Consider the following 23,942-nt stretch of genomic DNA (forward strand, 5'->3'; position numbering starts at 1 on the left):
TTACCTATCAGAAAGGTTAATAAACAACTGACACCTAGGCAAGGGGGACAGACTGCTTGCTTGGTTACATTGGTGGGAGGAAGACAAGGCAAGTGGCATGGGGCATGATTTTAACTGAAGAATCTAAGGTAGCATATTTAAACAGTGACTCTCCACCTGGGGTGGGGAGGCTTTGAGGAGGGTTGTAAGAATCTCTTGGAAGTTTCAGCCTTTTCCGGTAAGCGGCCTGAGGTGACCGCTAAAAATGGTTCACTATTCATTTGACCGAGAAAACCCCACAAAATCATGCGGGTCAAGAGGTTCAAATCTTTGTGCTCACTTTAAGAACACTCATGAAACTGCCCAGGCCATTAAGGGTATGCATATCCGTAAACGGTTTTGTGAATTTTATCCTTGGTAGTCACCATGCTTCAAGTTGTCTTCATGACAAATTATTGGTGTTTTTGAAAGAATAGTTTATATTCCTCCATGCTACTAAATAACTTGACTCTACCCTTAGTATTGGGATTGTACTGAGTCAGTTTAGTTGAGGCAGGAAGATGGCCTTATTGAATAAATAGAATTCTGGTTATAATACCTTTACTCTGTAACTCTTTAAAAGATAGCAGCAGCATCTGAAGGTGGGTCTGCATTAACATCAGTTTGCAAAAATTATTGTGCCTTCCTTAAATGCTACCAAGAGTTTCATAATGCTCATTAAAGATTATTTGAGAAAATTCATACCATCATAGTCTAGAAACTTCTGTCTTTTGGCTGAGTTTAATAGGACCATGAGTTTTCTTTTGGTGCCTCAGTTTTCATGATTTAAAAAAAAAAGTTCCAGAGTGCATGGATAATTTTCTATTTTAAAGCATGTTTAGAAGGGGACAAGAAGCCTGGTGTGATTTAATAACCTCTTTTGATTAATTATTCTGAGGAAATAGGTGGAGTTGGGGAGGAGCCAGCATCAGAAGCTGTTGTTCATGAGCTTAAGAGCCACCGTGAATAACAGCAGTTTCCCACCTGTCTGAATTTTGGGTCTGCACTGGATTTCGAGTGGCTGGCACAGACTTCTTGAGATGGGAGAGCTCCCCTGAGGAATAAAGAGATATTCTGCGAGATGCTGAAGTGTGAAGAGTAGCACTGATAGAAGAAAGTGTTACTACGTGGAGCCTCTCTGGCTTTTCCCTTTAGCATCTCAAGAGTCTTGGTGAGGCACGGGAAGCTGGTATGCTTTGCATTTGGACAAGAAGGGTCAAGCACCCTTGATCGTGTGGATCCCTATTTATTAAGGGTGTCTGCACCTCATGATACCCTCTTTCTCTGAGATAGAGTCAAGAGCAAAGTTAAAGTAAAGGACTGTGTGCAAAATGGAGTGTGTTGCTTTTGTCCCAAGGCTAATTGCTTTTACGTGTGTTTCCAAAATCCTCTAAAGATAAAGTGGACAAATATCATATATCACTTATATGTGGAATCTTAAAAAAAAAAGGGTACAAATGAACTTACTTACAAAACAGAAGTAGAGTCACATATGTAGAAAACCAACTTACAGTTACCAGGGAATAAGGGGGGGGGTGAGGGATAAATTGGGAGACTGGGATTGACATATACATACTACTATATATAAAATAGATAACTAGTAAGAACCTGCTGTATAGCACAGGGAACTCTACTCAGTACTCTGTAATGACCTATATGGGAAAAGAATCAAAAAAAGAAGAGTGGATATATGTATATGTATAACTGATTCATTTTGCTGTACACCTGAATCTAACACAACATTGTAAATCAACTATACTTCAATAAAAATTAAAAAAAATAAAGTGGAAAGAGCCAAGATGTTTGAAGGGAAGGAAAAACAGACTGAACACTAGGCATGTCAGCTGAGGATGCTGATAAAGGAGAGATCTGGCTCTAGGTGGTGAGGAAGGAGTTACTGCCCATGAGCTGGTCCTATTCATGATATTTTTTGAGTAAGGGGTTTATCCAGGCACCTGGCTCCTCTCCATTTGGAGGCAGGGCTCCCCATGGCAATTTTGGCAAATGTAGAAATCCCTGCCCTGTGGCAATGCATCACATCTGATGTGATCCGGCCCTTTGTCCTAAGATCCTTGCCTCAGTGAAGGGGAATGAAGTGCTAAATGTGAAATTGTACCCATTGTGGATGTGTCACTTGCAACAGAAAAGGAAACAACCTTGAGGACAATGAAATGGCTCATCTAAATAGGGCACCACGCATAAAGACCTCTGATTGTCCGAACAAAGTGATGGATTTTCCTAATTTGATGGAGAAGATGTTTACTGGAATAAGTCCCAGAGGAGGTCCACTGAAAGTACTCAGACGTCACTAAGAAATTAGATCGCCTGTAATTTACTACTGCTCCAGTTCATTTTTTCTAAACAGGAATGCGACTGAACACTGTTACCATTCTACCTGTCATCTACTTTTCCCATTTCCCACAACGAACTGCCATGTCCCCTCCCTCTGCCATTGCCCCTTCATTCTCAATCAATATTGTCCATCTTATCACTGAGAAAATAGAGAACAGCTTGTGAGAACTCACCACTTCCTGCCCCAGAACTTAAAACTGATCTGCAACATAGTCATCCTCATCTCTTTTCCTTGTATCTTATTCATTTCCTCTTTCATTCACTCACTTTTCCATTTATTTAACAAACATTTATTGGGTACCTCTATGTGCCAGGCACTGTGCTAGGTGCTAGGTGATGTAAACGGGTCAGTGATTTAGAGACAAACCCTGCTGACAAGGAAAGCAAGGATGCACCCTTTTCTCTCCAAGGCTGACTGCTTTGCCTACACTCTTCATGGTATCCCTTGTTGCATCCTCAGGAACGGTGCTCTCTCCATACTCAGTCTCACTTGTGTATCTACAAATAATTCCTCCCACTCTACCAGCTCTTTCCCATCAGGATTTATACAGGCTCAGGTTTCTTCATCTTAAGAAATAAAATACAAGTAAAACAAACATAAATACCCTGCCCTGTTTCTCACTATCATTATTGTTCTCTCTCTCATAATCAAGTTTGTTAAGACAGCTGTTTACTCTCACTCTCTTTCCAGTCTTTTTCTGCTTAGAAATTCATTCACCAACTCCATGAGATCCGATTTATTCCCCCCTACACTTTATGGAAATGCTACTCACAAAGGTTACCAACGCATGTTTTAGGTGCTTTTTCAGTTCTTATCTTTTCCTCTTTATTGATCACTATTGAAAGTCCCTTCCTCTGGCTTTTGGGACTCTACTTCTCCTGTTCTTCCTCCTTCCTCTTTGGCAATTTTTTTTTTGCGGTACGCGGGCCTCACTGTTGTGGCCTCTCCCGTTGCGGAGCACAGGCTCCGGACGCGCAGGCTCAGCGGCCATGGCTCACGGGCCCAGCCGCTCCGCGGCATGTGGGATCTTCCCAGACCGGGGCACGAACTCGCCTCCCCTGCATCGGCAGGCAGACTCTCAACCACTGCGCCACCAGGGAAGCCCGTGGCAATTTCTTCTGTTTATTTCATAGGCTGTTCATCCCAGTCTCCCTACAATTCTAGCTACTCCAGGGTTTCCGTTCCATTCCACAAAATTTCTTCCTGTAATTATACTTAATCCGGAGTCTTGCACAAACCTGATTTGTTCTCAGATCTGTATCTCCAGGCCAGATGTTTCTTCTGGGCTCTAATTCTATATTTCTAACTGCACCCATGTATCCTACTGACACTTCAAATACTGCGAAGGCAGAATTGAGTAACATGCTCACCCCCACCCCGTGAAATATGTTCCTCCACCAATTGTCTTCATTTAGGCAAATTACACTCTCCAATTAATAATAACGTTTATTATTTTCATGTTCCAGGTACTCATATGGGCATGAGATTCCAGAATGCAGACTCTCAACTGTCATACCACTTTTTTTCTCAATGGTGCAGGTGTTTGAGTCCTTTCTCTCCCCCTTTCTACACATCTGCATATATCAAATCTATTGATTCTATTCCAGATGTATCTACTTCTTTCTATCCTCACTGCTATTTACCTCATCATGTTAGGCCTTTGCGGAATTACTCCGATTATCTCGCCCATATGGTTGCAGCACTGTCCTAACTAATGCCCTTGACTTTGATCTAATCCTTTGCCTACTGAAAACAGTGATCGTCCTCAAGCGCAAATGTAATTATAATACACCTTGCCTTGCAGTCTTCCAGGGACTTTTCATAGCCTTTAGAATATTGTCCAAATTCTCAGTATCCTAGATTAAGACTTTATTTCCTGGTTTAGTCTCCTCTATTGTTGCCCAGCCTTGATGACCTACTTGCAGTTCTTTGGACTGATTGTGTTCTTTCTGGACTCCTGGTCTTCAACGGTAGAGTCTCCTTTGCATAAACCATCTTCCTTCCCTTCTTCACCTACAAAGCTTCTATTAATTTGCAAGGCTCAATTTAGGAGTCTTCTTTTCCAGAAGACTTTCTTGATGCCCACCTTTCCCCAAGCCATCTAGGTCAGGTAACACTAATCTGTGCTTTTTCCCATGATAACACTTATTCCTTTATGGCTTTAATGATCAGTTTACTTTCATGTTTTTTCCTGTTAGACTGTGACCTTTTTGTCAGCAGGAACTCAGACTTTTTCATTTTTATACCCTAGTGTCTAATACAGTGCCTGACATATAATAGGTTTTCAATTGACTCATAAATGAGTAGGTACGAATTTGTCCTTACTTCCACTATTTTCCCATTCCGTATAAGAATGCACTGGAAGGGACTGTAATAACTGAACAAGGCCATCTTTAATTCCAGGATCATACCTCCACTGTGCACTACAGTTGGTTTATATAAAAGTAGTGACTCGATTGCTCTTAACTTATTCAGAGACTTGTCTAATTGATTTGTAAAGAAATTCCTGGTGGTCCATTCTAGCACTTTATAATATCTAGTCAAATATTTCTCCTGTAGATTCACCCTGAATCTGAGCTTCTTTCTATCTTTCCCAGTAGAAAAGTGCACACTTTTCTCTCACTCTTCCCACCCAGATTTTTCTATATGCATAATATTTCAAATGTTTGCCAAGTAGAATCACTCACAAAGCTGAACCCTTATCAGAGGAAACACGGCAGTGTGTCAATACTGCACTTGGGTCGCTTGACTTTAAAAATGATCTTTGAAAAGTGATGGGGTGCTCTGCATTTACTCTCTTTCCTCTTTCATTCTCATGATCATGCCACCTCGCTCACTGAGTCACTTCCTTATTTTCAAAGCTAAGAGCTGCTGCCTGAGGAAAGTATGCTGAGTTCTCCCATAGTCATAAATCCACATAAGACTCAAACAACAAAGGCACGGAATGGAGAGGCAGAGGATGCTGTACTTACTTGCAGCTACTATAAAATTATGTTCAGGCAATCTATCCAAGAGAGATAGCTTTTGGCTAAAAGTGTTGTTTACAAAAGGTTGCAATATTTTCTTTTCCAACATAATATTATCTATTTTTATTTCAACTAAATATGGATGTCAGGTGTTTTACACTATTCATCCTATCCCATGTGCACATGTATTTAGCCTTGTTTAATTTTCAGAGCTAATTTAATTTTTAGTTTATTCGAGTTCTTTTCAGGTGCCTCCCATGCAGCTCTGAAGAGCTGTGTTTGACTCTGGTGGCAAGGACACGACGCCCCAGTTTTAGATAAATCCACTTATTCATTTAACCGAACCTCCTCGCTCTCCCTGGCTCATTCTTCTTTCTTTACTTTCCCTCCTAACTGGAATCATCCACTACGGCTATGCCTTTGACACTCTGGCTGTTCGAGGACGGGGAAATTGTGTGTGGTGTTTTTTTTTTTTAAATCTGTAGCAAAGAATCCAGTCATCTTCTAGCCTCCTAAATGCAGACATTCCTCCAGAACTAGGTTTTTGTCAGTCTGTCCTTCTATTTTAAAAAATTCAACTCTAGCCAGAGTCCGGATCAAGATGGTGGAGTAGGAAGACCCTGAGCTCACCTCCTCCCAGGGACACACCCAAACTACAACTATATAGAGAACAAGTGTCTCTGAGAACAACCTGAAGACTAGCAGGACAGCATTTCTACAACTAAGGATATAAAGAAAAGGCCACATCGAGATGGGTAAGAGGGGCAGAGATGTGGTCCAGTCAGAACCCACGACCCCAATTCAGTGATCCACACGTGGGAGGGATATCACAACCATGGAATTCCCCTCTGAGGAGCTAGGGGGCTGAGCCTTACACTGGGCTCCTCAGCCCAGGGGTCCTGCACCGGGAAGATGAGCCCCCATAACAGCTGGCTTTGAAATCCAGAGGGCCTGATGGCCCGGAGAGCTGGAGGGCTGTGGAAAACTGAGATTTCACTCTTAAAGGGCTTGCACATAAACTCGTTCCCTCTGAATCCCAGCACAGAGGCAGCAGCTTGAAAAGAACCTGGGTCATATACAAAGGAGAATCATTGACTAACATAAGGGCAGGCACCGGAGGCACAGGTATCTGGCGGCACTTCCTCCGGGGGCGAAAGCACTGGTAGGTGCCAGTTTTCTTTTACTTCCCTTTCACCTAGCTGGCCCAGTGCCGGCGAGTGCCATTTCTGTCACACTCCATCAACCTAGCTAAAACCGCGCTCCCCACCCTGGTGTTCTCTGGGACCCACCTCACTCAACCCACCTGTCCTGGCTGGCCCCTCTGAAGTGGCTCTTGTCCTCCCCAACCTGTCAGGCTATTCTAGCTGGCAAAGTGCCCCTTCAAAGTGGCTTCAGCCACAGGAAGCCAGCCCTACAAATCGATGTACCAGCAGCAATCGAGGTTGGACCTCCCAGCCAGCTGCACTGAGGGCCAGCCCTCATATCAGCATGCCTGCAGCAGTTGCAGACAGGTTTTGTAGACATTTGGGACAGGGACCAGCCCTGTCCACCAGGGAGTCTGCAGCAGTTGTGGCTAAGCCACACAGCTAGCTGGCCTGGGAACCGACCCTGTCCACCAAGAGGTCTGCAGCTATCATGGCTCTATCACAGTAGGAGGACATGCACATCCCACACAGGGGATACCCCTGGAGCACCTGCCTCTTTTGACCAGGTGAGATCGTACCATTGAGCCCCACAGAACACCTTCTACATAAGGCCATCCTTTCAAGACTGGGAGACATAGCTGATATATATAATATACAGAAACAAACGCAGAAAGTTAGGCAAAATGAGGAGACAAAGAAATACCTTCCAAATGAAAGAATAAGAAAAAACCTCAGAAAAAGAACTAAATGAAACAGAGATAAGGAATTTACCAGATAAAGAGTTCAAAGTAATAGTGTTGTAAAGATGATTACAACAGGAGTAGAATGGATGAACTCAGTGAGAACTTCAACAAAGAGGTAGAAACTATAAAAAAAAGAACCAATCAGTATTTTTTAGTAACTAACTAGAACTAAAAAATACACTAGAGGGAATAAACAGCTATTTAGAGGATGCAGAAGAATGGATCAGTGTTCTGAAAGACAGGGTAATGGAAATTACCCAATTAGAAGAGCAAAAAGAAAAAAGAATAGTTTAAAAAATGAGGATAGTTTAGAGACCTTTGGAACAACATCAAGTGTACTAACATTCACATTATAGGGGTCCCAGAAGGAGAAAAGAGAGAGAAAAAGACAGAAACCTACTGGAAGAAATTATGGCTGAAAATTCCCTAACCTGTTAAAGGAAACAGACAATCAAATCCAGGAGGCAGAGACACCCAAATGAGATGAATTGAAAGAGACTCACACCAAGACACATTATAGTTAAATTATCAAAAGTTAAAGATAAAGAAAGAATCTTAAAATCAGTAAGAGAAAAAAACTAGTTATGTACAAGAGACTCCCCATAAGTCTAGCAGCTAAATTTTCAAAAGAAATTTTATGGGCCAGAAGGGATTGGCATGATGTATTCAAAGTACTGAAAGAAAGAAAAACTTATAACCAAGAATATTCCACCTTGCAAGGTTACAATTCAGAACTGAAAGAGAGATAAATAGTTTCCCAGAGAAGCAAAAGTTAAAGGAGTTCATCACTACTAAACCAGTCTTACAAGAAATGTTAAAGTACTTCTTTAAACAGAAAAGAAAAAGCCATAACAAGAAACAAAAAAATTATAAAAGGAAAAATTTTACTAGTAAAGGCAAGCATACAATAAATGCAGTGGATCAACTATCTATAAAGCTAGCATGAAGATTGAAAGACAAAAGTAGTAAAAATAATCTATACATAAAATAATTAGTTAAGCAACAAACAAAATAAAAATATGTAAAATACAATGTAAAAAACATACAATGTGGGGTAGGGGGAGTAGCAAACTGAATTCAACAATACATTAAAAGGATCATATACCATGATTAAGAGGGATTTATTATTATAGGGATGCAAGGATGATGGTTCAGTATCCAAAAATCAATCAAAATGATATACCATATAAGCAAATTGAAGAATAAAAATCATATAATCACCTTGATAAATGCAGAAAAAGCATTTAACAAAATTCAACATTCATTCATGCTAAAAGCTCTCAACAAAGTGGAAATAGAGAGAATATTACTCAACATAATAAAGGCCATATATGACAACCCACAGTTAACATTATGGTAAAAATCTGAAAATTTTCTTCTAAGATCAAGAACAAGACAGGGATGTCCTCTATCAATAACTACTTTTATTCAACACAGTATTAGAATTCCTAGCCACAGCTATCAGACAAGAAAAGAGATAAAAGTCATCAAATTAGAAAGAAAGAATTAAAACTGCTGCTGTTTTCAGATTATATGGTACTATATATAGAAAATTCTAAGGACTTTAACCCAAAACTATTAGAACTAATAAATGAATTCAGTAAAGTTGCAGGATATAAAATCAATACAGAAATCTGTTGCATTTCTATACACTAATAACAAACTATCAGAAAGAGAAATAAAAAAAAAACACTCCCACTTACAATTGCATCAAAAAGAATAAAATACTTAGGAATAAGTTTAACAAAGAAGATGAAAGACCTCTACTCTGAAAACTATAAGACACTGATGAAAGAAAATGAAGATGACACAAACTAATGGAAAGATATATAGTGCTCATGGATTGGAATAATTAATATTGATAAAATATACAAAGTAATCTACAGATTAAATGCAATTCCTATCAAAACATCAGTGGCATTTTTCACAGAACTAAAGCAAATAATCCTAAAATTTGTATGGAACCACAGCAGAATGCAAATAGTCAAAGCAATCTTAAGAAACAAAAAGAAAGCTAGAGGTATCACACTCCCTGATTTCAAACTATACTACAAATCTATAGTAATCAAGACTGTATAGTACTGGCACAAAAACAGACACGTAGACCAGTGGAACAAAATAGACAGCCCAGAAATGCACCCACACTTATGTGGTCAATTAAACTACGACAAAAGAGGCAAGAACAAACAGTGGGGAAAAGAAGACCCCTTCAATAAATGGTGTTGGGAGAACCAGACAGCTACATTCAAAAGAATGAAACTGGACCATTTTCTTACACCACATATATATGTTCTTACAGAACAACCTGATTTAAAAAAATGGACAGAGAAGCTGAATAGACATTTTTCAAGGAAGACATAAAGATGGCCAACAGGCACATGAAAAGAAGCTCAACAGCACTGATATGAGGGAAATGCAAATCAAAACCACATTGAGATATCACCTCATACCTGTCACAATGGCTATTATCAAAAAGGCAACAAATAACAAGTGTTGGTGGGCTTCCCTGGTGGCGCAGTGGTTGAGAGTCTGCCTGACAATGCAGGGGACACGGGTTCGAGCCCTGGTCTGGGAGGATCCCACATGCCACGGGGCAACTGGGCCCGTGAGCCACAGCTACTTAGCCTGCGTGTCTGGAGCCTGTGCTCCGCAACAAGGGAGGCTGTGACAGTGAGAGGCCCGCGCACCGCCTTGAAGAGTGGCCCCTGCTTGCCGCAACTAGAGAGAGCCCTCGCACAGAAATTAAGACCCAACACAGCCAGCATAAATAAGTAAATAAGTAAATAAATAAATTTAAAAAAATAACAAGTGTTGTCAAGGATGTGGAGAAAAAGGAACACTGGTGCACAGTTGGTGGGATTATAAATTAGTTCAGCCAGCTTAGAAGACAGTATGGTGGGTCCTCAAAAAATTAAAAATAGAATTACTGTATGATCCAGCAATTCCACTTCTGGTTCTGGGTATTTATCTGAAGAAAACAAAAACACTAATTCCAAAAGATATATGCACCCCTATGTTCATTGAGGCATTATTTACAATAGCCAAGATATGGAAACATAAATATCCATCCACAGATTAATGGATAGAGGATGTGAGATATATATATATATAAAGTATCTATTATATATAATAGAATATTACTCAGCCTTAAAAAAGAATGATGTCTTGCCATTTGCAACACATGGATGGACCTAGAGGGTATTATGCCAAATGAAATAAGTGGGACAGGGAAAGACAAATACTATATGACTTCACTTATACAGGCATACCTCAGAGCTATTGTAGGCTTGGTTCTAGACCATGGCAATAAAGGGAATATCACAATAAAGTGAGTTACATGTATTTTTTGGTTTCCCAGGGCATATAAAATTTGTTTACACTACACTGTAGTCTATTAAGTGTGCAATAGCATTTTGTCTAAAAGAAACCAATATACATACCTTAATTAATTCTTTACTGCTAAAAAATGCTAACCATCATCCAACAACCCAGGGTTGCCACAAAACTTCAATTTGCAAAAATTGCAATACCTGTGAAGTGCAAAAAATGAAGTATGCTTGTGTGTGAAATCTAAAAAAGAAAACAAACAAACAAAAGAAAACAGAAACAGACTCATAGATACAGAGAACAAACTGGTGGTTAGCAAAGGGTAGGGTGGTGGAGTGTCGGGTGAAATAAGTAAAGAGCATTAAGAGGTATAAATTTCCAGTTATAAAAGAAATAAGTTACAGGGATGTAATGTACAGCATAGGAAATATAGTCTGTAATATTGTAACAACTTTGTATGGTGACTGATGGTTACTAGACTTATAGTGGTAATCAATTAATAATGTATGTAAATGTTGAATAACTATGTTGTACATCTGAAATGAATACAATATTGTATGTCAACTGTAGTTCAATAAAAAGGATAGATAAATAAATAAATAAATAAATTCAACCCTAGTCATATCTTCTTTCCTTGATTCTACTGGTTCACAAATGCACATATCCGATTCTGACTACTCATCAGTCTAAATTTTTCCAAATCCTAAATACTTACAATGTAAAATTTCCATATCCTCATCTTAAGCTAAAGATTTCTGACAGTGTTTTTAACATCTTTTCCCTTAACATTTCTTTCAACAATTTTGCCATTTTTGGTCTCCTGAAAAAATCTTTGGAGTCATACTTGATCATTCTACCTTTATATCCAGTCTTTACTAGTTTAGTCATTTATCAGTATGTCCCTAGGTGCCATGACAGGCACTGTGGACACAAAAATGAATGGGATAATGTTTCTGCCCTTGTGGGATATACAATCTGGTGGGAGAGACATTTGAACAAATTACTACAGCAATGCGGTGCGCACAGGCCCTCATTTGACCCTCTCATAGGTCATGACGCAGAGCAGGCTTCCTTTTTCTCCATGGGCAGGGATTGGTGTTTGTCCCTCCCATTTGTAGCATTTTGTTCTTGCATCTGTATGGAATGCTCGTGGCAGGGGGAGTATGTACACTGGCTTGGAGGCAGGAAAGAGTGTGGCCAGATAAGGAAACTGCTTGTAGAATGGTATGTGGGGGACAGAAAGGGGATGAGCTTGAGAAAGTAAGTGGGGAGCAGAACATAAATGTCCCAGTGTGCTATGATTGTGACCTTGGATTTAAACCTATAGGGAAAAAGGATATTGGAAGACTTCAGGCAGCATGATGCTGTTATCAAGTTTGCATTTTAGATGATTCTAGCAGCACCCTGGGGGATGAATTGGAAGAGGGCAACTAAGAGGCAGGGAAGTTGGTTAGAATGCTTATGCAACAGTTTGGCGAGGCAGAGAGACCAGCCTCCTGGTCTACAGTGCAGGGAGGACATGAGACTGGAATTAAGGAAGTAGCAATAGAGAGGAGAGGTTGGATGTTGGGGGCAGATTTCAGAGGGAAAAAAATTCCAGGTGTGACAACTTCAGGAGAGTAGAAAGTTTTGAAATAGGCATGAAAAGAGGGAACCGGTGATGGTCCTGTAAATGGATCGGCAGAGGTTAACGAGGGCCCATTGGAAGGGAAACTCCAAGGCTGGGATAGCTGCGCCCTATAGAATGTGATTTCCCTGGTGTTGGTCACCAGCCTGATGACGGGCTTGGGGAAGCAGGTGGTGGTCCTGTGATTGGTTTTCTGGTCTCACTGTTCCAGCCCCAGTCTGCATGTCCTCCAAATTTATTTCCCATAAACTTTTGGCCCACATCTGACTAATCTCATTACTATTCCTCAGACAGAAAATGCTTTTTAAAATTCTGGGCTTTTTTCTCCTGTTGATAATACTGTCATATCCTTCCCATCTCCCTCCTTTATCTGGAACGACCTCTTTCCTCTCAGTCTCTTTAACCCGGCCCAAACATCCACCTCCAGGAAACTTACTTTAGCCCTCACCAGTCTCACCTTTATTTGATTTTCTCTTGCCCTGTGGTTGAAATGGAGCAGGTGTGCTGGGTCAAAATCCTGGCTTTGCTACAACCAGCAGGTCACTTTGCATTCATTGGCCTCCAGATTCTCTTCTACAGTTAGTTCCTACTTCTCAGGATTGTTGTGAAGATATATTGAGTTAGTTCATATAAACTTAATGTGCTTAATGTATTTCTCTGGGCACATAGCAGAGCTCAAGAAATATTAATTTGATCTTATGAATATGCTGTTAGATCAGCCTGGAAGATCAACCTCTATTATAACCTCTAAACTTTGTTGTTTTGGGGAATCACCAGTCTGTATTTTTTGCTATTTCATGAATAAGGCGGGGTAAATAATATTTTAACTATAGCATATAATTTAAATGTAATAAATAAGCATTTTTAAATGCTTACTATGTACTAAGCATTTCCTCACAGCAACCCTATGAGTGGGTATCATTAGTATCCCATGTTACATTTGAACAAACAAGTATCAAGAAGTAAAATAACGTATTCAAAGTTACAGAGATAGGAAGTAGAATTGAACTTACATTTTTCTGACTCTAGAGCTCATGCTAGACTCTGCCTTCAGGTAGATGTCCAATGTACGGGACCCCTGGCTCTCACTGCAGCCTGAGCTGGGAACTTGAGCTTTTCAGAGAGGTGGGAGGTATGAAGAGTGGGGAGGGCTTTACAGGTGGGAAAAATTACATGAGCAAGGTTGCAAAATCAAATGAGCTTATTATACATGGGAGAATCTGGTGAGACACGCCCACATCTATGCGGAAGGAGTAAAGTTAAGACTTTAAAAAGAACAGTTAAGACTGTTCTTCCTCTTGTATTCTGTGTCATGCTTGCTAACACCACTGCCTGCCCAGTCACTCCAGGTGAGAATCTGGGACTCACTTTAGGAACTTCTTTTTCATTTGCCAGATTAGTAGTTAAATTCCACTGATTTAACTCTTGTATATCCTTCCTAGACTTCTCTACTCTTACGCCTTAATTCAAGTCTTCTTTGCTTTTTCCTCTGATTGCAAAAGCCTCATTTCTGTTTCCCTGGTTATGGGCTGGCTTCATTGTAAAATTTTATGAGTGAAGTTCCCGAAAGTCAAATCCAGTTTGCCACTGTCCTTATTAGAGTTCTTCAGTGGTTCCCTGGTGCCTTAGAACCAGATTTAGTTGCTTTCAGTGGCACACAGGTACTTCCAAGGTCTTACCCTGGGCTCTGCTTGGCTACGTAAATTCTGCTGCTTTCATGTTGGCCTGGAGAACACCTACTCGTTTTTCTAAAGTGAAGTGACTCTTCTCTGTTGAGGGCCTGCTTTCCAGCCTTATGTATGGTGTTCACTCATTCCTCGTTGCCTCTTCTGCGCACTGTGCAACCTAACTTTGTATTTTCCAAGTGTTTTTTTTAAAAAAAATTATAGTTGATGTACAATATTATATAAGTTACAGGTGTACCATATAGTGATTCACAATTTTTAAAGGTTATACTCTATTTATAGTTATTATAAAATATTGTTTATATCCCCTGTGCTGTACAATATATCTTTGTAGATTATTTTATACCTAATAGTTTGTACCTCTTAATCCCCTAACCCTAACTTTCCCCACTCCCTTTTCCTCCCCCCACTGGTAACCACTAGATTGTTCTCTATATCTGTGAGTCTATGTCTTTTTTGTTATATTCACTGATTTGTTTTACTTTTTAGATTCCACATATAACTGATATCATACAGTATTTATCTTTCTCTGTCTGACATATCACTTGGCATAATACCCTCCAAGTCCATCCATGTTGCTGCAAATTTCATTCTTTTTTATGGCTGAGTACTATTCCATTGTATATATGTACCACATCTTCTTTATCCATTCAACTGTTGATGGATGCTTAGGTTGCTTCCATGTCCTGGCTATTGTAAATAATGCTGCAGTGAACATTGAGGTGTATGTATCTTTTCAAATTAGTGTTTTTGTTTTTTCACACCTGTCAGAACGGCTATCATCAAAAAGACCACAAATAACAAATGTTGGTGAGGACGTAGAGAAAAGGAGACCCTTGTGCACTGCTGGTGGGAATGTAAGTTGCTGCAGCCACAGTGGAAAACAGTATGGAGGTTTCTCAAAAAACTAAAAATAGAGCTACCATATGACCTAGCAATTCCACTCCTGGGTATATATCTGAAAAAAACAAAAATACTACCCCAATACTATCACCATTTTTGAATGATGATCTTTTGTATTTTACAAAAATTTCCCATAAGACAGTAATTATTATTGGTTTTCTGGAGTAATGCCTGACATGAAATTGGTGCTCAATAATTGTCTATTAAATTAAAGAAACAATGGATGAAAAAAGCCAGAAAAATGATGAAAAGGTCAGATTTTAGAGGGCTTTGAAAGCCAGTCAGAGGAGATTGGGGATGTTTCTTTTTGAAAGAAGATGATGTGTGCAAATTGTTTTAGGAAAATTAGCAACATAGGAGTGCTCGGATAGTTTATTCTCATCTTAATACTTTTGCTCACACTGTTTCCTTCCTTAAGTTGCCATCCTTCTGCATCTCTGTGCATTCAGTCCAATGTAGCTGTCTCATTGGGGAGGATATCTGAAAGGCTCTTTGGAAAGCCAACAGGATTCTGTACAAAAAGTAAATTATGATTTGAGTCCGCCATGTTTCTAAGTCAGTCTGTTCTGTCTGGAAGGGGGAAATCTTGCTCAAAAGTCTTATCTAGTAACAAACTCACTATCATACTAGCTGGTTGCTAGTTTTTCTGTTTTGGAATTCAAAAGACATTCAATAAAAGACAATAAATTTTAATTAAAATCAGTGAAGGATATGGAATAAATAAACAATAATTTTTCAGGGAGCAAAATAGAGTGTTGGAATTGACTTAGCTCCAAAGTATTCGTGTATGTACTCTTTTACACTTTCATTTATTATGTATGATACACACACAGAGAGAAGTGTACTGATCAGTATTTAACAACTGGCTCTCCACAAAAAAAGGGAGGCACCCTGAAATGTCATATTTGCTGATTTCTGCAGTGTTAGTACTCCAAACATGACCAATTTTAAGCAACTAGTGTGATGTCACTGAACATAGATTTGGGAAGAAATGCTAGCCACCTGCTGTATTGCAAAGCCTGTACTCTTCGGCTGCAACACATGACTATCTATAAACTCTTCTGGGAGCCTGTGACATGCCAAATTCAGTGCTGAGCGCACTGGGGATACGGGCCCTACTCTTACAGATGTTAGTGGCAATGGGAAGACCAACAGGTAACAATTATGATATATAAGAATTACTAAACCAGAAGTATATGCAATGTACTGTGGACACATAGGTAGAATACCTAACACACATGGTTATAGCTAGGCATCCAGTTACATAGATCTGCCTGAGACATTCAGGGAAGGCTTGATGGGATGCATGGGGGGCACCGTTTGATCTGAGACTTGGATGATAACTGAGAGTTTGCCAGATGAAAGGTATTCTGGCTGAGAGAACATAGCAAGTTCAGAGAACTACAAATAATTCAGTATCACCGGAGCATAAAGTCTGAGTTAGGAAAGCCATAAGTCATGAAGCTAAAAACATATAAAGGAGCCAGGATCTTACTTGTTATGCTAAGATGTTTAAACTCTAGGCCTCCGGGAACTTTAAAGCATTTTAATAACATATCTGTTTGTTAGAGAAACCCCCTAGTAAGAAATGTGCAGAATGATGTGGGGGGACAGAGGAATGGGAGTCAGAGAGGCTTGGTGAGGTGTGTCCTGAAATAGAGCAGGTGAGAAATAGTGAACTAGGACAATGGTAGTGTGACGGAGTAGGTCAAATAATGAGTTATCAGCTAGAGTCACTAGCACTTGACTATTACTTGGATTTGGGGTGAGTATATAGGACAGAAAAGAACTTAGAAGGACTCCTAGATTTGTGTCTTGGGAATCTAAAATAGGAAAGAAAAAAAGAGGTAGGGGTTTACGAAGGAAAAAAGAATGGATTTAGTTTTAGACATATTGGATTTGATGTAATTACACGATGTCCAAAACTCAATTAGGCGTAGGGGTCAGGAAGATGTCTTTGCTAGAGCTGTGTACTAGACTTTCATAGTTGGGAGTTGTAATCATGGGTGTGGGTGTAAGTAGGTAGAGTGACAAAGGTCAAGGATGGGGAGGAGAGATGGGAGTTAGATATAGCAGACCACAATCTGGTTCAGGCTTCCCTCAGTAGACAGTTCACTTTCATTGCCCCACTTCAATGATACTAGACTACTCTCTCCTTGAACGTGTCCAGTCCCTCCCCTATCTATTCCTCTCTTTCTGTTGAACTTTCTTCCTTTTCTCTGTCTCCTTATTGCTGCTTTTAGACATTCTGCCCATCTTTACAGGCCCAGATCAATGCCATGTTCTCCATAGAGCTTTCCTCCATTCTCTGCCATTTTGCTTTTCCCCTCATGGAGGCTTCGTTCTCTATTGTAGAACATAATGGTCTGCTCAGGATTATTTGTGTACATGGCCAATAGTGAGCCCCTTGAAGATGAAGAGTGTGTCTTTCTATATCCCAGTAGCGCCCCCACCTAGGACAGCACTTGGTGCTTTTAGGGTTGTGAATGAATGTTTCATTAAGTTGAGGAGGACAGTGAATATAAAGTGACCTACTGCAAAATTCTGCTTGATGTTGACCTAGCTCTAGCTTTTTACCTTTCACCCTTCCCCCAACTCATAAAAAAAGTAAAGGAGACTAAGAACATGGTAACAGCCCAGACTTAATCTGTCTGGAACTTGGAATATCTGCAATTTGAAGAATTCACAAGAGGCTACGTAAAGAAATATACTTTGTCATTTTCAAGATTAGCTGATTTTAAGGTGTTTTTTGGTGTGTGGTAAAATCAAGAATTCTGTACGAGTGCAGGTTTTTCCTTTTTGTAGGCATACAGGGAAATTTATATTCCTTTACTGGTGAAATTATGTCTCAAAGCTGCAGGCGTAAAATTGGGAATACACAATGTGCGCTCATCTAACCAAAGGACACAAAACATGTAACTGCAGGGCACTTTCACTGAGGCAATTTATGACATACGTAGTTTTTCCTTATATAGGATGTGAATTGGAAAATGGAAAACTTTTCTTTAATAATAAAATAAGATTGCATACTTAGATAACTCTGTGCTAAGTTACAAAAATTGCACTTTTTTCCCATCTAAGAGATCTTTATACTATTAAGGATATAGTTGAACCCAGAAAAATGGAACAAATAAAACAATTAAAAATGAAAGGTGGACCTGTGAAAACAGTACAAAAACAGTCCCAGTAAACTTGAGGAACCTCTGATTTAGGCCTAATGCTGGAGAGTTTAGTATCATTAATACACCCTTCTTTGTTGTTTTTTGTTTTTTGCCGCACCTGCAGCATGCGGGATCTTAGTTTCCCGACCAGGGATGGAACCCGTGCCCCCTGCAGTGGAAGCACAGATTCTTAACCACTGGACTGCCAGGGAAGTACCAATATGCCTTTTAAGATTAATCGTTGATTAAGCTACCCACACGACTTAAGGGACTTTATGTTTTCAAATGTCAGCCCTACTGCCACCATTATGCCTGCTTTCCTTTGTTTCTTAAGTGTCTTTCCTTGTTCAAAATTTCTGCTTTAAAAAGTAGGTAACACTTGAGGCAGGAGTTGGAGGGAGGCAGGGGGAGAAGAGAAAAGACACATTTAAGCCCTTTCTTTAACTGAATTCTTAATTTTCCATGAGCACATCCTACTTGGTTTACTCAAGAGTCAGAGTCAGGAGGCTGCCTAGGGGAGTGGAAGTCACTGAGAAGTAAAGGACTGATGGAAGGGTAGCTGATGGTACAGGAGGGAGGAGAGACCAAAAAAACCCAAAAAAACTCACAAATTTTGTCTGATGCATCTCATCTGATTTGAGTAACTCCATGAGGAATTGTTAGTATCATTTTATTAATGAGAAAACTGCGGCTGAGAAAAACTGACTCACAATCTTATCCATTTTCTTTTACTCTGTGCTATTCTTGAGAAGGTTAATTTCACATTTTGTGTAAAAACAGCATATAAAATTATATATCTGTATATTGACTATAATGATATAAAAAAGATCAAGTGAAAACATGAAAATAAATATGACTAAATGCTAATAAATTGTGGGTTTTGAGAGATGGGGTAAAGGATGCCTTTTTTCTTATTCCTAGTTTTCTGTGTTTTCCATAATACATGACTGCTTTTCTATCATCAGCAGCAGTAACAGCAACAAAAGGCATATATTGCTTTAAAAGGAAAGCTGCCTTTGTCTCTTGGGCTACCAACATTCCTCTAGGAAGGTAGAAGGCTTTTAAGAAATTTGTGTAAACAAAGACTGTTTGGCATTTCAAAGGCTTTTTAAGCCAAACAAAATCCACAATGAAAATTTTGCCATAAACTTGGACTATGTTGCACAGTTTCCCACCAGTTATACTGTAAAAAACAAACAAAAAAGTATGTTAGTGTGACTCAACTGAAAATGAAACTGATAGCCTGATCTGTAAAATATTCTGCATACCCCGTATCCTGTGGAAATAATATATTTGAATTGAATGTGTTTATCCATAGTGTAGTCCTTTACCAAGATATTTCTGCGTCTCCAAAATACTGAAAGATCCAATCAATTCCTTTGAAATATGCAGTCAATGATAAAGATATTTTATCTACACAATGCTGAACACCTGAACTGACTGAACAGAGACATATCTTTTGGGAGTGTGTAGATAGAGCTGAAATGGGAAAAATGTGACCATTTAAACCATGCCTCCATTATCATCACAGCCAATTGTAAAGCAAAAGATTTCATCAATCAGATAATTCTTTTGTCTACACAATTCCAAGCCATTATTCTGAGTAATTTGTTTCACTGAATTTACCAAATATTTAGTTGGTTTCCTAAAACATAATTGAATCTGAATAATAGGAAGAAAAAAGATTCTGGTCTGAATTTTCTGCAGAGGGGATATAAGTTAAAAGCAAACAAATGAACGAACAAAAACCCCACACTTGTCCCTTACATATAAATACTCTCTTATTTCTTCTTAAAAAGTAGTTCTTTTAGGCTATGCACATTTGACCTTCATTACTTGGTTAGAAAGACCTGGTCCAGACAGAATATTTATTAAAATGTACATTAAAATTGCCTGAAAGAAAAAACATGCAGAGAAAATATTAGAATAATAGTCCTTGGGTTATAGGAGGTGGAATTAGAACCTTTGGAAGGTTTAAGAAAAGAACCGTTTTGGAAGAGGAAGAGCCAGATCAAAGGGTCACTGACTCTGGACAAAACTGACTCCCCTTCATGGCTCTCATTCCATTCATTGGAGGCACTACCGTTCTTCCAGACTCGGAACCCTGAAGCCACATTGAATTGTTCCCTCTTCATCCTTTGTATCTGATATGTTCACATCTCACCCTCTCTTTCTTTGAAAGCTCTCTCTGGTTCACACCTTACTTTACATTCTCCTGATAGAGAGTCGTACTACTTCATGCCTGAATTACTACCAACAACTTCCAAAGTGGTCCCTCTGCCACAAGTCTCTCAGCTTCCAATCCTGCCTGGTCCACAGCTGTCAGATTTATTGTCCGCAAACATCACTTTCCTCATTGCTGCCGCCTGCTCACCACTCACTTTCTTCATTGTCCCTGCACTAAGTTCAAACTCCTTGCTCTGCCTGATAGCTGGGACTCTCTACAGCCCTTTCCCCTCATTCTCCTTCTCTCTCTCTCTCTCTCTCTCTCTCTCTCACACACACACACACACACACACATCAATCCAATCTTACTTTTTGCTGTTCCCCAAAGACTTCATTTTAGTCAACCAAATCACTACATACTATAAAAATCCCCTTCCTGACCCCTTCTCCAAATCCATACCATTCTCATCCCAGCCATGTCCTCTCTGTGTAAAGTGCTGTCCCTCTTGACTTTTACTTTCCAAATTATCCTCATCCTTCCAGAGCCTTCTAAAATGCCACCTCTTCCACGAAGGCTTCTCTGATCCCTCTAGACCCACAATTTCCTTTCTTTTCTCTGAACTCTCCTCCTATCTATAATCAAGACTGAATTACATGACATATTACTTCAATACACTTCTTTTGATTTATATGGCATCCCCTGTTACTCAAGGAGGGTGTTATTGACATTTGTAACAGGGAACTTCATTGTGCAGGGCTGTCTAGCACATTTCAGGTCATTTGGCATCCCAGGCTCCTGATGCTAAGTGACAGGGACATTATTGTGACAACCCCAAATGCTCTGAATACAATTCCAAATGCCCTAATTATTAAAAAGTTCCTTGGAGAAGTTGCTATATCATATACACACCTGCTCAACAAATGATCTTTGTTTAAATGGTGAATGCATATTTTAAAGAATAAATATTTCCCTTACAGTTGCCAACATACTAAAAAAACTCAGAATGACACTAATTAAACATTCAGATGAACCAACACTCTATTTTAGGTGTTTTTCATAAGGTTTTTCATTAAACCCTCACGCCAGCCCTGGTTGTTATTTATCCTTATCCTTAAAGATGAGGAAACTGAGGCTCAGAGAGTTCTGCTTACCCAAGGTCATACATCCAAGCTTGATTAGAGCCCTGGCCTTTTAAAGCCCAGGGTATTTGGAGTCAAATCTTTGGCTTTTTCTCTTACCACTCAGCCTCTATAAGGGCAGCCTATTTGTAACAGCTTTGAAATAAGAGTGTGAACGTGTAACACAATTAGCAATTTGAAGCACATTATTAATACTGATAGGTGCTAATGACTATAATTGAAAGGGAAGATATTAGACCAGACAAACAATTTTTTAGAATTTAAAACAAGGATCTAAATTAGAGTCTAATGAATGAATCTAGTCCTTGACCTTCTTTGCTACAGACATTACCGCATGTTTAGTCTCTAACTGAGAGGTAGGTATTCTTTACTCTCTTATTGTATTCTTTACTCTCTTAATGTTTGTCTTGGCAGATGGCCAACAGATCTCTCTAAGTTTCCCTTAATCAAGTTTTGGGTAATAGATGCCCAATACAAGGCCCAGTAAATATGCCTTGTATTAGGTAGTACTGCTAGACCCAAGCAACAGAAATCTAAGAGCTGGCAATATTTGCTCAACTCTTCCCTAGTTGCTCAAGTCTTTTCTATCACCTGGGCATCTTTAATACTAAATGTTATATAAATCAAGTATCATGGTATCATTTAAAATGTTGTATATATTTCTTTCTAGTGACAGTTCCTTATTCATTTCATGCATGTCTAACACACCTACATTTATTAGTAACTTATTTCACTATGTGCCCAATGTCCAATTACAGTTCTTCATATTTCAGCTGATCTAGAGTTTAGGAAGTGATAGTGTGGATGATTCATGTGCTTACTTTAAAAAGTACACTCATGGGCTTCCCTGGTGGCGCAGTGGTTAAGAATCTGCCTGCCGATGCAGGGGACACGGGTTCGTGCCCCGGTCCGGGAGGATCCCACATGCCGCGGAGCGGCTAGGCCCGTGAGCCAGGGCCACTGAGCCTGCGCGTCCGGAGCCTGTGCTCCGCAACGGGAGAGGCCACAACAGTGAGAGGCAAAGGCTAACACCAAGCTCAATTTGTTACAAATAATATTGAATTTTTTTAAAATGGAAGTCCTGGTGTTAGCCTTTTATTAGAACATTTCCTGAGCAAAGTGCATTTTGAACTGCTACATGCTGGGACACTTTGTAGGGAGGTGGAAGAGAAGGTAATAGAATCTTTCTCCACTAAGACTAAAAAAAAGAAAAAAGTCAGTAACCCCTTCAGTTTCATTACTGTTTTGACTCATCTTTTTTCAAACTATCTTGTCAAATATTTGTCAGACAATAGAATTCTTAAAAATATCCAGCTGCTCCCTATAGAAGCCAGAAATGGTCTAAATATTTTGATAACATTTCCCAGAGAGCGCAAACATTTTAAAGGTGGAATTCTAGGGTTTTTGTTATATCTCCTTATATCCTAATAGCATGTGAACTGGTACCTGCTGAAGTGCTATCAACATTTTCCCATCTATTTTTAGATCTTCAGTTGTTTTAGAGGTGGATTTAATATGTAGAGCAGAAGCTTACACTGTGACACATTTGCATGATTGTGTTTTAGTTTTACCATTAGCTAAGTAGGGCAAAGTTGATCCCATCTCACAGGGAACTCTCTCCCACATTTCCTCTGTGGACTTGGAGGTTCAGATTTGCTTACCTGCTTCCTTGAAGATACTGTGCTGTTGAAATATCTACTAGAGGTCTTTGAATTCAAATTCTTGGTCTGATGGGTTGAGTCATTTTTCCATGTCTTAGAGTTTTCTTTAGGATCTGAAGGAATGGGATTTAAGAAGAGGATCCTAGCTATGAATCCATAGAGGACAGTGGCCAGGATCATTGGAACAACATAAAAGACACCAAAGTCCATTAGGTAAATAGGTGAGTAGTAATTCCTGGAGATCTTGTAGCCACAGGACACCACAATAGCATCTTTATAGGTGCTAATATTGAGATCCAGCAAGAAGAACCACAGCATACAGTAAATGGATGTGAAAGCCCAGACAAAGATGATGATCTTTTTGGCTCTGGAAAATGTGCAGAGAAACTGGGCTTTGATGGGGTGACAGATTGCTATGTACCTCTCAATGGTAAATGCTGTGATTGAACAAGAGGATGCATTAATGCCCAAGTACTGGAGGTAAGTGATGCAGAGGCATCCAACGTAGCCATAAACCCAGGAACCATAGATACTGTCCGTTATGTTGGGGAGGCCTGCAGCCACCAGGACCATGAGATCAGCTACTGCTAGACTCACCAGGTAGCAGTTTGTGGGCGTCCTCATGTGCTTGGTTCTCATGACCACCAGGACTACCATGATGTTGCCCACGATGCCCAGACCACAAATAATGAGCACAAGTAAGATGGTGACCACTTGGTATTCTAGGGCCACCACGGCTCGAGGCTGAAGCTGGGTTTGGTTCAGTTCACTTACTGTCTCGTTTTCCATCTTTAGTGGCTTGAGGTTTCTCTGAAACACTTCTCAACACATCTTCTTGCTAGTGCCCTGCCTTTATCACAGTGGTTCTCTCCCCCTGTGAAGAATTACAATTCATATTCATTCACAGCATCACCAATTCTGATCAAGTCACAGTCACTTACAGGTAATTCTCCTCTCCTTTCACCTCCCATTTTTCCGCAGTAATAGGGCTCATATGTACTCCCCGAAACTCCTTTTATTGCAACTCTAGTGTAGGATGGAACAACT

At 39.7% G+C, this 23,942-nt stretch overlaps 2 protein-coding genes across 5 annotated transcripts in view; both read right to left on the reverse strand.

Annotated features, from left to right (window-relative positions):
- TRHR (thyrotropin releasing hormone receptor) overlaps nt 1-23,699 on the reverse strand; it is a 41,612-nt gene extending 17,913 nt beyond the window's left edge. Inside the window, exon 1 of the mRNA XM_079902192.1 lies at nt 22,896-23,699. Within this exon, the coding sequence (XP_079758318.1) occupies nt 22,896-23,684 (789 nt within the window). The 5' untranslated portion in view covers nt 23,685-23,699. The remainder of the gene's footprint in view (nt 1-22,895) is intronic.
- EMC2 (ER membrane protein complex subunit 2) overlaps nt 1-23,942 on the reverse strand; it is a 617,592-nt gene that overhangs the window by 17,322 nt on the left and 576,328 nt on the right. For 3 of the 4 annotated variants that reach the window (XR_013824673.1, XR_013824674.1, XR_013824675.1), the window contains 2 exons: nt 23,670-23,769; nt 22,290-23,008 (listed from right to left, as the gene is read on the reverse strand). The gene's annotated coding sequence lies outside the window, so the exon portion shown is untranslated. Of the gene's footprint in view, nt 1-22,289; nt 23,009-23,669; nt 23,770-23,942 lie in introns of those variants that run through there. The other variant, XR_013824672.1, reaches the window with a different exon arrangement.

Source organism: Stenella coeruleoalba, assembly GCF_951394435.1.
Source record: "Stenella coeruleoalba genome assembly, chromosome: 17".
NCBI lineage: Eukaryota > Metazoa > Chordata > Mammalia > Artiodactyla > Delphinidae > Stenella > Stenella coeruleoalba.